Source organism: Ursus americanus, chromosome 10, assembly GCF_024610735.1.
Source record: "Ursus americanus isolate L20-20 chromosome 10, mUrsAme1.1.p, whole genome shotgun sequence".
NCBI classification, from domain to species: domain Eukaryota; kingdom Metazoa; phylum Chordata; class Mammalia; order Carnivora; family Ursidae; genus Ursus; species Ursus americanus.
The window spans coordinates 59,450,211-59,465,962 of NC_142136.1; the positions used below are offsets into that span (position 1 = coordinate 59,450,211).

Here is a 15,752-nt window from a genome sequence, read left to right on the forward strand (position 1 = left end):
CATCAGCTGTGCCACGATTAGGATGAACAACTGATACATGTTCTGACCCGTTTCAGGTCGGTTCGGCCAAGTTAGGATGTTCGGTAGGTTAGGTATATTAAGTGCATTTTCAGGGGCGCCTGGGTGGCTCAGTGGGTTAAGTGTCTGCCTTTGGCTCAGGTCATGAACTCAGGGTCCTGGGATGGAGCCCCACATCGGGCTCCCTGCTCAGTGGGGAGCCTGCTTCTCCCTCTCCCTCTGCCACTCCCCTTGCTTGTGCTCTCTCTCTCTGTCAAACAAATAAATAAAATCTTTAAAAAAATGCATTTTCAACTTCTAATATTTTTGACATATGATGGGTTTATCGGGACATAATGCTATTGCAAGTCCGGTGAGATCTGTATCTTGCTAACACTTTGTGTGAGTTTGAGCGGGAAAACATGACTCATTCATATAAAAGAAAGAAACATGCTTTAGAAAGGATGCCGCAGTGGATAAAAGTGGGGGACTCAAGTCAGGAAAAGGAACACAGGCACCATGAGATATAGGCTATTTTATGAGCAGCCAGCCCAGGGAGGACAAAGCATGCCTCAATTTGCAAATAGTCGTCCTAGAGCTCCAGGACAGTACACAGCACAGGCAACCAGAGGCTGGAAACGTGTCACCCTACTTTAGTGCTGACTGAAAGCCAAGGAGTCCAAGCAGAGAGACACGTGGAAGGAGAGAAAGTGACTCTGCTGGCAAGGTAGTCACGGATAAGATATTTTCTAAACAAAAGACTAGGACAGGATTTCTGCTGCACTTTCAGGTTTAAGAGACAGTATTGGAAATACAGTTTAGAGGACAAAACTGTGGCATTTCCACAACACTCTGTGATGTACAGGGACAAAGCACAGGATGTTCAACATTGCCACTTCTCCACAAACAGGCTATGTGCTCATACGACAGTGTGAGGCCGATGGCTGGCGCTGGAGGGGAAAACAGAGATGACCACCGGGACAAGCTAACTGAGGAAGCTACCCATGGAATGTGCCAGGACCTTTCGACTGCACTTCCCATCACTCACTCACTCAGAGATACATTCTATCTTCAACACGCAAAACACTTGCTAAAGACACCATGCCAAGCGCCCAAGAACATCAGATAGACATCTGCGCCATCATACAATGCACGTGCAGCCAGAAGAGCAGGGCTGCTGACGCACTGTGTCAGCGGGGACTGTGGAGGGAGAGCATGGTGTCTATTCTACAGCCCGCAGCCTCCGACAGCCCCCACGCAGCCTCCCTAGGTCTAACGTGGGGGCAGACCTCTTACCTGCTTCTTTCTGCAGGTTTCTCTCTATGTTGGACACACAGGACGCACAGGTCATGCCTGTGATCTGTAAAAAGCACTTCTGGGGTGCCCCTGGGGTAGAGGCTTGCGGGGGCTTTGACGAGGAGCCGGGGTCGTGGCTTTTAGGGAGCCCCCCAGCATGGGGAGCCACTTCCTGCACAGACACAGGTACGCCATCTGCGGGGCGCGCTGAGGAATTCCCCGCGCTGTGGTTTCCAACATGGTTGCTGTAACAGTTTCCTAGGATAAAATGTAAGAAGTCATTCAGATGAGAAGAACACATAACTTTTTTAAGAACAGGTTCAAGCCTGACAGTATGCAAATGAAAGCTCTTGAAGAAGCTCCATGGGGGCTGATTTCCATCACTGCCCCCCACCCCCCACCAACCAGAGACAGAGGCACACAATCGCAGACATATGAAAAGATGCCAATACTCAAGTAAGGAATGTTCCAGTTGGATGAGTGCTCTAATTAGACGATAACAATAAGAACTCACCAGGCCCTCCACTAAGCACATGGATGCCCTCCTTTAAAATAGCTCTCTATGGTACATAGGACTATCACCCCCCCTTGTACAGATAGAGAAATGAGTTAAAGAAATTTAAAAATGTGCCCCAAACCCCCGAGGTAGTAAGTAATGAAGCTAGTTTCTAAACCAGGTCTCATCACTCCCAGGATCTGTGCCTTTAAGCACTAAGCATCACATTCTTGTTAGCAGAGGTTTGCTCCCTCCCCACAAGAATCCAATGGACCCCACACCCCTTTACTGAGTTGTTCACCTTTTCCCTATTGCCAGGTGCCCGCACTGCCCGTACCTGCTCTCTCAGTTCACGGGGGCTCTTTTGACAGAACAAGTCCTGAATGGTAATGAGGCCCAACTTATCAACCAACTAACCCAGCTTGAATGGTTAGTATGTTTTGTGCTCCAGCAGCAGATCTGCCCGACTAAACACTGAAAATATCCATACTGTTTTCTTCTAGTAGCTGTTACTTCCATAAACTTCCGTATCAGGCCTATGGCATACTGTAAATTAACTTTGTGTAGGTTAAGAGATGAGAGTTGAATTTGGATCTCCAGTTGATCCAGCTCCGTAAACTGAAAAGACCATGCTCTGTCCCACTGAGTTCTGGGGATGAGGGCGCAGACATTGTTGGGGGCCCTTTTTCTGGCCACCACATATGTACCTACATATATATGTAATCACCCAGACCAAGATCTAGAACATTTCCATCACTCCAGAAAGTCACACAATGTTGATGACAGAAAGCCCTTGTAAGAGTATATACAAAAGAAAAAAAAGAGTATATACAAAGGATAATTATTTAACAACGAACTCTCATTAGTTGAAAATCCACAGCTGCAGAAGACAGAAGTTGGCATTAATGTGTACTGACAATGGGCCGTGACTTTTAAGTTTTTCTAAATAAATCTCACATCCTGGGATGTTTTGCTTATTTTCGAAAGGTGCTTAAAAACTACTTCCACTCATTCTAAGGGTCCAGTAGACTGACCCTTTCAGCACGTTCAGTGAAAACCCTCCATCACTCCGGCCTCACAGGACCTCTCTACCTTCTTGATGCAGAGACCACCCCTCACCCCCCAGCACAGGCTTACTCTCCCGGACTTGGTCATTGTTCAAAATGACTCTGCCCTTTGGATCTCAAATTCACAAAAGCTGTTTTGTGGCCACAACCTCTCAACATTCCATCTCCTGCACCCATCCACCTGCACTGTACCTGTCCAACCCCCCTGCACCTGTTCAAACCCTCCCCATTCCTAGTCCATCACCTGTTTTCTGGATTCACCTGCCTTTCTATCCAAGTATTGTGGTCAACAATTTTAACAATATTTGTACCATTACAGAGAATTTCTCCCTACTCCCTACTCCAATTTACACATTGCCATTCTCCCACATTGGGATCTAAGTCACCTAAATTCTGGGGCTTCTGGAGATTATTAAAGAAAGTTGAAATAAACTAACAAAACCCAAACAGGTCTATGCTACTGGGTCCTTTATCCATCTATGCTAAGACTATGGGTAGGCATGTAAATTGATTTGGCTTTCTGGAAGTCTACTTGACAATATCATCAAAAACAGGATCTCTAACATGCTTAGCACTTAGTAGAGGCACAATAAATATTTGTAATGGAATGAAATAAAGTTTATATTCTGTGACCCAGTAATTACGCTTTCAGGTATTTATCATAAGGAAATAACTAAGTAAGCGCACAAAATGTAGCCTCAAAGATGCCCATCAACATTATTTACAATCACACGCACACAAAGTAGGTGAGGACAGTCCAATCGAAAACTGACTAATATAACGGAACGCTATGCAGCCGCTGAACGTGGTGTTGCAGACATATGGATGGACCTGTAAGCATGTTTATGATGAACTGCAGGGTGAAAGAGATTACAAAACCACCATGTATAATGCAAATCTATGCATTTCTAAATATAAATTATATATGCTTTGGGGAAAGTCCAGAAGAGTATATCTGAAATGAGGTGCACTGTGTGGATATTGGGGGAAGCATATTCTAGACTGGGGGGACAGCAAGTACAAGACCCTGAGGTGAGAACAAGCCTGCCATGAGGACTAGGAAGGGGTTAGAAAGGTAGGGAGTCAGGGAGGGGCCTTCTAGATCACCCAAGGGCTCCCTCTCACAACACAGATGGGAAGGTGTCAGAGTATCAACAGGGTAACAGGAACGCTGTGAATGCTGGGCAGGAAACAGCCTGTAAAGCTGAAAGGCAAGAAGCAGGGAGACTAGTTCAGAGCCTCTTCCAGAATCCAGGACACACAGAATGGCAGCTTGCACCAGGGTGCCCTGTCTGACCTTATCTCCTATTACTTATACTCAAGTTCCACCCAAGCCACACTGTGCCCGAGACGTGGCGAGAGAACTCCTGCCCGGGGGCCTGTGCTGGGTCTCCTCCATCTTGTCTGGTGCAGTCCTGCCCTTTCCTGCCTGCGGAGACCCTTTCCATTCTGAAGTCTGACCCAAGCCCAGCTCCAAAGTCACCTCTATCATCAAGTCCAGTTGCTGGATTTTCTCCTCCTCTTCTGAATCTCAGGACCGCTCTACCTACACTTTCCTTGTCACATTTATTGCAGCCTGCCTTGGGTAATGGGTCTCTGATGTGCTTCCCTGTTAGAGTGTGAACCACATATGGGCAGGTCCTGGACGGCCTCTGAGCGTTCACGGCAGCCAGCACAGTGCCTGGGACCCCGGAAGCCCTGCAACACATGCTGGGATAAGGGAACAGTGGCCCAGGAGGGACACTGCCCATTTACAAGGGCGAGGGAACATGTTACACGTGACAGATGACTTTTCCTCACAGTATAGTCATATAGCCATTCATCTGTACATTCATTCATTCAAAAACTACTTACCATGCAAACCAGTGAACACATGCAGAGCTGATTTCTAGATACAAACCAGGTCTAGATGTATTTTCAGCTGTCCAATGAGCTGGCTGAAATTCAACGCCTGACACTTGCCCACGGTTTCTCAGATCGTTCCCTTCCCTCTCCCTGCTCTATTGTCAAGGGGGCTGACCCCTGCAAAACCACTTTTCCCAGGTTCCCTTGCTACCTGGCTTCTGATTAAATTTGGCACATGGGAGGTAACCAGTGGGAAATGATAGGACAGAAAGAGAGAAAACCCGAAGTGTTTCCCATCTATCTACTGGGAGCCCAGCTCCTGGCCAGCCTCTCCGTTAGTAACTCCAGGGCTGCCGGCTGTTAGCAGGCAACCTCACAGCCCCCGGGCTCTCATGGCGCCCTCTGGCCTCGGACCCCCCGCCTGGGGTGCCAGCTTCTGCTCTCAGTCATCTCTTGGTTTCCTTCCCATTCCCCGTGTGGCTATTCAGCTCTAACATCTCTGAGTCGTGCTGTGGATTAAACCCCATCACTGAGCTACCCTGTGAGCCCACGTGTCATAGCCTTTTCTTTCTCTTTCACTCCCCCCACAAATACCTACTATGTGCTGGGTGCTGCCGAGTCCAAGGAGAAACAACACGGTTTAAAGACTGTGTCCAATGAGCTCCTCTTCCTGATCGATCCAGAATGACCAATTAAATACAGATAATGCCTTTTTAGCATTTAAGTGGCTATAAGATAGTCACCAACACACTTATGGTTTATCCTAAATTTTAAAGACCCCCAGGTGAAATACAAAATTCCCAGCTAAATTTGAATTTCAGATAAACAACAAATAACTTCGTAGTGTAAGTATGTCCCAAATATTGCATGGGACACACTTCTACTGAAACAATATTCACCGCTTGTCTGAAATTCTAATTTAACTAGGTGTCCTATATCTTTATTTGCTAAATCTGGTACACTAAATACCTCTTGGGCTAAAAACATACATAATTCTGGCCAATAAAAAGCACTGCTCTTTTCTTTCTAGACTTACTTAGTCAAATCCAATTATTCTGGATTATGCAGTTCAATGCGAATTTCTTTTTACTGCCAACAACCCGATTCTACTGTTGAAAGACTTGAAACCTCATACAAATACAGCAGATGATGACTCTGTACTACATGTCCTACCTTTCAAGTACAGGATTTACTGTTCCATTGTTATTTCCTCATTGATTTTTGTTTAAAAACAAACTCCTTCCTGAAACTTGGTACAAAAGACAAAGTACAGAACAGGGCCAAGTCATTCCACTCGACTTACCCACTCCCTTTAAGGGTGTGCGTGCAGGGAAGCGCCAGGACAGAGTGAGCTTTTCGAGGAGGCACACTTTATCTTGGCGGCCACTGCGAAGTGGATGTGGGAAACCCAACCAAGTCCAGCTGGCCCTGAGCGCGGCCATGGGTCTTTGCCCACGAGCCCTTCTAGAGCTGGGCTTGGCCACCCCCCTGCAGCTCAGACTGCAGTGCAAGCTAATGGGACTGTCCCGGCCTGGTCCAGCCTGCAACTCGCACTACCGCACAGGGCTGGTATCTTGGGATCGAAGCCGTGAAAACACTGCTGCCCACACAGTTGTCCCTCGCATGTCCGGCTTTCTCTCCTCATCTTCAGCCTCTCTGCAAACCCCCTACCTATCACCTTTTCCATCCCGCCTCGGCTAAGCTCCTAGAGGGCTGTGCCTCCCCCTACCATAAAGCTGGGCACCCCATCACCCGAGCCTCCTCCTCCTAGTTACATGGAGCCTGAGACCCCCTAAGCCCCCTCCTTGAAACAGCTTCCTTTAATTCCAGGGTGCTATCCTTGTTTGTGAAAATCTCCTCCTCTAGACACCCTTCCTTCCACACCAGTGCCATCACGTTCTTCCCTCTGCCTGTCCCGGGTCACACTCACTTTCCCTAGCCTTCTGTCATCTCCCATGGCTCCCACCACCTAATCTGCATTTCCAGCCCACTCTCCAGGAATTCAACCCAACACTCAGCTGTCCTCCAGCAAGTACACAGCTTGGGCTGGCCGCAGGCTCTCCCTTTCCTCCATGGCCTGCCCCATCACACCCCTCATCTGGACCAAGCTTGCTGGACGCAATCTCCTGAACGTCATTCTAGTCCATCTCCTGCTCTCCAGCCCCACGTCATCTCTCCCCAGCCTCCCATGCGGTCTCCGTGCCTCAGTCCACACCGCACCGACACCGACTGGCCTGCTCGTGTGTGAACCCACCTGCGCTGCCTCTGGGCGTGAAAATCCCCCGCTGACACCCCTCGCCTTCACAGTGAAATGCAACGTCAGCTGGACACGCAGCCCATTCGGAGGGGCCCACCGCTGTCCGGCCTGTCTGGCCTTCTCCTGAGTCCTCGTGCTCAGGCCACTCCCCTGGGCTCCCCCAGCACAATGAGCTGCCTCCGGCGTCCCGGTCCCCGTCCCCATGCCCTGCCCTCCCTGGCTCACGCGGGACTCATCCTGCTGCGCTACAACATAAACCCCCGGGAGAGCCCACCACTCACAGGTCCCGGCACCTGGCAGAAACGTGCGCCTCTTCCCACAGCCATCGAGAAGAACAAGGGAAATCATCACTGAATCTGCTCCTTAATTCCCACTTTCAACAGAGTGGGCTCCAGGTGGTGAGACTAAGGTTCTGTTTTTACTGTTTTGTTCAGCAGAGAAATCTCAGAATATGATGACATTTCCTTTGGAGAGAGAAGGTCCTGATGTTCCCACAGGACTCTTTTTTAAAAAGAACACAGAATCTCTGTTCTCTTCAGAAAAAACCAAAGAACTTAGCATTTTAGTCCCAGCTACATGAGAGGCAAAATCTACACATCAGAAAATTCTATTTCTTCTACCCTAACACATTTAATACACAAGGAAAAGCTGCAGAATTTGGTCACCCCTGTGGACAGGTGAGCCGCGAGTGTGCGCCGCCCCCCCGGCCCCCACCCACCCTGTAGGCACTATGTCGTAAGCACAAGGGAAAAGGAGGAGACCCCAGGGTGCACTTCACATGGATCAACTACATACCAGAAATGACTGAAGTCTCAAATCCCATTTCTTCAACAGCAGCTCGGAGTTCTTCTGGGTTAATTATGGCGGGATCATAGAGCACCACTCCAGTCCCTTCGGCCAGAGAGACTGACATTTGTTGCACCCCTTCCCTTTGGGAGATCAGGCCTTCAATGGACTGGACACAGGATGCACAGGTCATGCCGGCAATGGCGAGCACCACGGTTTCATACACGCCTGGTGCCTGGGTTCTCGGGTCAGGGGCAGGGGCAACACGGTTGGAAGACCAGCTACCTGTCCCACTCCCCGCTGCTCCATCAGGAAGAGAAACTTTAAAGTTCCCAGGTGGAAGAGCTTCAATGGCCCTCTGCAGGGCCCCTGCGGTGACACAAGAAGGGTCATACTGTACTTGGGCCATTCTGTTCTCCAAGGATACTTGAATACTTTGAACCCCGGGGAGTTGGCCTATGTTTTCTTCAATATTCAGGACACAAGACTTACAGTGCATTCCATCTATTCTCAGTTGCAGGGTGACCACATGGCTCCCTTGGTGCCCCGAGGTCTCAGAGTTATTGAGATTCTGGTTATCGGAAGCCAAAGGTGTCTTTGGGTTGGTCCTCTGTAACCGCCCAATATCAATGGGTCCCAGGCTGACGGGCGCCACTCTGTTCTTGATGACAGCTTCAAAGCCCATGTCGTTGACATGGTCCCTGAGGTCCTGTGGCTGAATAAGATAAGGCTGGTAAGTAATGACTGCCTCCTGGGTGCCGAGGGACACTCGGACTCTCACTACCCCTTGCAGTTTCCCAAGCTTGCCTTCGATGGAGCTGACGCAGGACTGGCAGGTCATGCCCTCCACCCGAAGCTTGACCACGGCCTCGAGGCCGGATGAGGACCTCGAGGGCCAGGAGGCAGCCTTTCCTTCTGCGACGCTGGCCTCAAAGCCCATGTCCTCAATGTGATGGCAAATCTGCAGCAGGCTCAGGATGGACGGCACGTACGTCACGGTCGCACTGCCCTGTTCCAGGGAAACCTTAATGCTCACGACGCCTTTCAAACTGGAAATCCTGCCCTCGATAGACTGCACACACGACTGGCAAGTCATGCCCGAAACGCTGATGGTGCTGGTCGTCTGAGGGGGGCACACACCGTCCAGGCCACCCTCGTAGCCAACATTGTCGAAGGCGAAACTCTGCTTCATCTCTGGCTCCCAGGCACGAGTGGGCAAAGAAAGTTTAGACAGGATCTAAAGGGGAAAGAAATAACATTTTGTATTTAATCCTTGAAACTAAATATTTGCTAAAATATTCCAGCTTCTCTGGCACTGAAAAAATGGAAAACAATGCCACTGGCGTCAAAACGGCCCGAAAGTTTAAGATCATAAAATGCAGGGAAAGAAAGCTATAAAAATATTATTGGCCAAATGAAATGGTTCTGTTGGGTTTCTGTTAGCTCGAACATTCTGTGACTCTGAACGCTGAACCTAGACGTCAACTGTCCACCTTAGGAAAATGTGTTTTTCTTACCTCGAAGATGTAGTGGTTTCCCTAGGGAAGGAAGAGAGCGTGATATCACTCACGCACGTGGAACCAGCATGCCAGGCCCACCTGTGGCTGATTCCCAAACTCTCCCTGCAGAGCTTTGATCCTGCTGCAACTTACATATGTAGATTGGGCAACACTTTAATTCTGTCTCTCTTTCCAGGGTGTCGGTCTCATTCTCTTAGCGGGGGTTAAATTTAACAACCACAGGGCACCTAATCCAAATGCATACCTCCCAGGCATCCTGGCGTCAGACCACAGGCCTGTGATAAAAGGTCCGGAAGTATGCTGCGCGAGCCAGGGGAAATGAGCACGAATGGCTGCACCAAGAGGGGCAGGAGGGGGAAGGCTGGAGCAACTTCTCAGTTCTGCCTCCACTGAGTGTCACTGCCCCCTGGGGGTCCACAACAGTTGTAGTCATCACCCATAATCACAAGGGCTTCCCCAAATTAAATGGATGTATTTTCTTAATATACCAGAGTACAAGCATAATTTCCTGACTTCTTTCTTCCCATAATGATGTGGCTTCAGCCATTCTATTAGCAAAACCAAATCTTCCTTTCGCAGGGTCCCAGCCTCCCCACGCTCCTGATTAGATAATAGTTTTCATACCAGTACTATTACATGCTTCTGAAATTCGGGAACAGGCCTTTCTCTATGGTATATGACCAGAAAGCACATCATTCCCTGTGCCTTCACAATCCTACTTATATCTCCAGATGAATCTCAGTTACATGGATTGATCTTCTCCGTATCCCTGTGCATAAACGCCTCTCTTTCCAACTTCAGCTTTTGAGCAGCTTAACAAAATGAAAGTTTAAATCAAACTATAAATTTGATTTCAAATTTTCAAATTCAAAGCAGACTATAAATGTTCTTTCGTACATCCATAAAGGAAATCCTAAACTAGCCTGGAATTAATAATTATAAAGAGTTGTTTTTAAAAATATTCACTATAGTATTTACTAAAATAGTAGAGAAAAAAAGAAAATAATTAAGTAATTTATGGGATAGCAACTAAAAAGAGTTTATTGCATTAAGTAAATACACTGAGATTACCTGTGGTATAAATATGGAAATGCAGTATATGATAAAGAGGACACGGCACAACAGTATTAATGGACAACTGGGAAAAATAGAATTTGGAACCTATTTATCAAGAGATATTTCAGGTAGCTCAGAGATGAAGATGTAAGAAGTAAAACAGTAATAATACAACAAGAAAACACAGGAAAATACCCATTATAATCTCAGGCGGGGAACGTTTAAATATGAAAAAAGAAAAACAAGAAAATCCAAAAGCTATAGAAGACCGATAAATCTAACCACAATTAAGAGAAAACATGGCTCTACCCAAGGAAAAAGATAAATGAGAAACAGAGGGGGAGAAAAGATTTGCTTCGTACTAAGCACGAGCTAATTTCGTTAAAATATAAAGAGCTCCTTCTAAAAAGAAAAAGGCCCACAATCCAACAGGAAAAAGGAAGTCCATCAAAAAGAAAATGCAAATGCCTTTTCGATATATGCAAAAACAATACCAAGGCAGAACTGTGACACTCCAACAGCACTGCGGTACCGCTGGGGCCGGCACTGTCGCTCATGCTAGAGCTGGTGGGGGTGTAAACTCTCAGGAGGGCAACCTGGTAATGTATATTAAAATGACACATCCAAATATTCCTTGACCTAGCAACTCCATTTCTAAGAATTTACTCAATACACATATTTTTTCATGTCTAAAAGCAAGCATGCAGCGAAGATATTAAAGACTGCAAAGAATTGGAAACATAAATGTCCATCAATAGGAGGTTGATTACTTCAACTACTACACAGCTATTCAAAGGAATAGTATCCAGCTCTTTAAAAAGGAACGAGGGGGGTGCCTGGGTGGCGCAGTCGTTAAGCGTCTGCCTTCGGCTCAGGGCGTGATCCCGGCGTTATGGGATCGAGCCCCACATCAGGCTCCTCTGCTAGGAGCCTGCTTCTTCCTCTCCCACTCTCCCTGCTTGTGTTCCCTCTCTCGCTGGCTGTCTCTCTCTGTCAAATAAATAAATAAAATCTTTTAAAAAAAATAAAAATAAAAAATAAAAAGGAACGAGGTAACTCTGTATATACTGAAATGGATTATCAAATATATCATTCAATGAAAAAAAGCAGGACACAGAATACACGGTGAATACGGTGTTTCAGTTTTCCACTGCTGCGTGACAAACCACATCTAGTGGCTCAGAACGAGAGCTCACATTGTTTCAGTGTGGACAGGGCTCAGCAGGGAAAGCTCATCTCTGCGTCATCTGGAGTGGCGTCAATGCGGCTGGAGGTTCCACTTCCAAGAAGATGGTCTGTCCATCACATGGCTGGCAAGTTGATGCTGGCTACTGTCTGGTAGCCACGGGAAGGGACCTCGGTTCTCTCTGTGAAGCCTTTCCACATGGCTAGGTTGGGTACCTCACAGTTGCTGGTTTCTGGGTTCTGAGAGGCAGTGTCACAATAGTGAGCATTCCCAGAGGACAAGTCCCAGTGTGCAAGCACTTACCAAGCCTCTGCTTGCATCACACTCGCTAATTCATCATGCCCAAAGCCAGTCCCATGGCCAAACTCGGCCAGTATGGGAGGGAATTACAGAAGGGCTTAAATACAAGGAGGTGTAGTTCATTGGGAGGGCCACCAAAGTAAGTCCATCACAGCATGCCTGCACTATTTGTGAGAAAAAGAACGTCACACACGGAGCTGGTTGCATATGCATGGACTATCTCTGGGAGAATACATAAGAAACTCGTACAGAATTTGAGGAGGATTCGGGGCTGAGGCACAGGAGTGGGAGGGAAGAGTTCTTTTCCGTGTGTAACAGACACATGAAAAAATGTTCAAAATCATTAGCCATCAGGGAAATTCAAATCAAAACCACACTGAGATACCACCTTACGCCAGTCAGAATGGTAAAAATTGACAAGGCAAGAAACAACAATTGTTGGAGAGGATGTGGAGAAAGGGGATCCCTCCTACACTGTTGGTGGGGATGCGAGTTGGTACAGCCACTCTGGAAAACAGTGTGGAGGTCCCTTAAAAAGTTAAAAATTGAGCTACCCTATGACCCAGCCATTGCACTACTGGGTATTTACCCCAAAGATACAGACGTAGTGAAGTGAAGGGTCATATGCACCCCAATGTTCATAGCAGCATTGTCCACAATAGTTAAATTGTGGAAGGAGCCGAGATGCCCTTCAACAGATGACTGGATTAAGAAGATGTGGTCCATATATACAATGGAATATTACTCAGCTATCAGAACGAGTTCTCAACATTTGCTACAACATGGACGGCACTGGAGGAGATAATGATAAGTGAAATAAGTCAAGCAGAGAAAGACAATCATATGGTTTCTCTCATCTATGGAACATAAGAACTAGGAAGATCGGTAGGAGAAGAAAGGGATAAAGAAAGGGGGGTAATCAGAAGGGGGAATGAAGCATGAGAGACTATGGACTCTGAGAAACAAACTGAGAGCTTCAGAGGGGAGGGGGGTGGGGGAATGGGATAGACTGGTGATGGGTAGTAAGGAGGGCACGTATTGCATGGTGCACTGGGTGTTATACGCAACTAATGAATCATCGAACCTTACATCAAAAACCAGGGATGTACTGTATGGTGACTAACATAATATAATAAAAAAATATTATTCTAATAAAAAAATAGGAGAAAAAAATAAAATTTATTTTTGAATTTGAAGGCTTTCAAAAAAAAAACCTAATGTATAATATACATGCATTACCAAATTCTAAAAAATAATTAGTTTAAAAATTAAAATAACATGAGTGTAAAGGAGATCTAGAACAATGACTTGACCATAACCGGTATTAAATACTTGTTTAATTGACAAAAATGAAAGAAAAACTAAGATATTCAAGGATGTTCACTTTAATACAGTATCTTCATAAGCAGAATTGCCTCCTTAAAACAAGACATAACCCTCAACCACCTAGTCTGTCGGAAAAACAAACCCCTAATGATTTACTATCCAACTTATTTTGCTTGGTCCTAGGTAGGTCTAGCTAAAACTCACCAAACCCCAAGCCACAATGCTAGCTCTTAATCCCGTGATTATGGATTCCATGCTCCTGCCAAAAAGGTTTGCAGAAGCGTTGGAAGCTATTTGTAGCAAACGATACTCAGAGGTCCCCCTTCTAGACAGGCAGGTTTCTAAAGACAAGTAGTTACGAAAGATAAAGCTTTGCACGTAACACAACTTTGTGAAACACCAGAGTCTCTGTTGGTTTAGAAGCAATCTCCTAACAGTTGCTGGGTATTTTAATAGTTTTTAAGTGTATCCACACGGAATGTATATGTGCTTTTAATTCCATTCTTCAAGAAAGAGGATCTTTGGGGGAAAAAACTCTAATGAGTTCAAAAAACAAACACATTGAGGTCTAAGGGTTCATCAAGCAATCATGGACATTGGAGAGGGGGTCCAGGGAACGAACTGTGTCCAGAGAAAACCTTATGGAATCCCAGTGTTGCCTAATTCTCACTAAATTATATACTTCTTGAGGACAGACGTCTGGGACTTCTTTGGCAAGCCCAACAGGTTGGGGAAGAACTTCTGCTAGGTTTTAAATTGTTAACAAACTATGAGTATGGTGGGCATCAGGATTAGAAGGGACTGGCAACACAGGAAGGGGGGGAATTCCACAGAGAGGAATCCAAACACGAATTTCAATTCTTTGTACTCTCTAGACACTCGGGCCACATGGCATTTTCCATGGATGCCAGGGCTTGTAAAAGAAAAGATGGTTAAAGGGATAGAAAGGGTCGATTCACTGAGGTGGAGCTAGGATAGGAAAGTCAGATCTGTAGACAGGCCAGGCTGGTATGAAGAACAAACTGGAAATGGGGTGCCATGTTTGGACGAAAGGTTTCAGAGCCAGACTGAAATTGAAAAGCCCAGAAACGGCGTGCCTCGTAGAAAATGTCTGTGACCACAAATCAAAGAGCAATTCTACCACGTGCACAATGCAAGGATACATTAGCCCCTTCCGAGATCTCTTCGTTCCACTGGGATCCACATCACCCTTCAGGATACCACTGGCCAAACTTACCCTTGAAACTTCTTTCACTCTGAAGGGTGTGTAACACCTTTAACAACTCAGGAGGAGAAATGTTCCAGCATCTAACTTCCGCCCCATCCAACTCTGCGCACCTGAACTTTCATGGAATTCAAAACAGAAACGTCCTGCTGTTTTCATATGTACGCAGATCCAGTAAGAGCAAATAGTTAATGATTCTCAGTGTTATTTTATGAGGACGGCATTTTATATCCCTAATGCTCAAGATAATTCTACAAGTAAGTATTCTTATCACCATTTCACCGTTGAAACAGTCTCAGACTTATCAAAGGTCACAAATCAATCTAAATAACAGCTGGGATTTAAATCCAGCTCAAAAGTCCAGCAGGCTATTTTTTTAAAACAACAGTTAAGGTTACATTTTCCTTTTAGCCATGCTAATTACAGGAGGAGACTCCAATACAGAAAAAGCAAAATACAAAAGAGCAACACTCAGAGAACAGGGAAAAAGAGCCACCTCTTACCTGCCACGTAACAATGAGGCTAACAGCTAAGCGAGTGAGCCCAGTAAGGAGGCAGGGGAGCGGCCAGGAGCACTGGGCCCGTCTGCCCGAGTCTGAGCCTAGCCTTCCTTCATCCCTGAGTAGGCCACCTCTAGCTGTCTCTGGGACTTCAGAAAAACTACAGCAGAATATCAGTACTCACTCTGCTTCCTCCAATATTCCTAACTGCAAATACATTCAAGGCAGCCATGCTTACAAGACGAGGCAGGACACAAGGAGAAGTGGTAGTGGTTCTGGAACCTTCCACATCCTCCTGAGTGTGAATGACTCATTGCCAGGCCCTATTCTTATCTGAGAAATCTCTGGATATCAGAGGTTCATAAGGGAGGGAGAGTCAGAAGAGATTGTTTAACTCAAGAAAAGATCCAGACAGATGGGCACCAGCCTCTAAAACCCCCACTGAGGGACGGTCCACGTTTCATTGTTAAACCTGTATGTATACATATTTACACGAGTGTGTACTTATGTATTAATACATAAAATTGAGGTTATCTATAGGTGCGACTTTCTGCATGTTTTCCAGTTATTAAAATTTAATTTAAATTAAAAATTAAAAAAACAAACAAGTGTCATTTTTATACCAGAAAACAAATGTGGTTTTTCAGTTTATCTAAGGCAAAGAATATCTTGTTAAACCATACAATGCCAACAACGATACTAATCACTGTGATAAAGACGACAACAGTGATGCCCTGATGGTATACTTGTGCATGGCTTTATACCCTAAAAAAATATTTTCACATATTTTTTTAAATATATGTTCTTCTTACTTGCTGTGAATTTATTGAAGGTGTGTCTGACAGTCTTGGGTATGAATTCCAGCCATGTCTGGGCGAATCCAAGCCCCAGTTTT

At 46.0% G+C, this 15,752-nt stretch overlaps 1 protein-coding gene across 6 annotated transcripts in view; it reads right to left on the reverse strand.

Annotated features, from left to right (window-relative positions):
* ATP7B (ATPase copper transporting beta) overlaps positions 1 to 15,752 on the reverse strand; it is a 72,375-nt gene that overhangs the window by 34,691 nt on the left and 21,932 nt on the right. For 5 of the 6 annotated variants that reach the window (XM_045796879.2, XM_045796878.2, XM_087865159.1 and 2 more), the window contains 2 exons: positions 7,754 to 8,981; positions 1,294 to 1,551 (listed from right to left, as the gene is read on the reverse strand). In XM_045796879.2, the coding sequence (XP_045652835.2) occupies positions 1,294 to 1,551; positions 7,754 to 8,936 (1,441 nt within the window). In that variant the 5' untranslated portion in view covers positions 8,937 to 8,981. Of the gene's footprint in view, positions 1 to 1,293; positions 1,552 to 7,753; positions 8,982 to 9,261; positions 9,406 to 15,752 lie in introns of those variants that run through there. The other variant, XM_045796880.2, reaches the window with a different exon arrangement.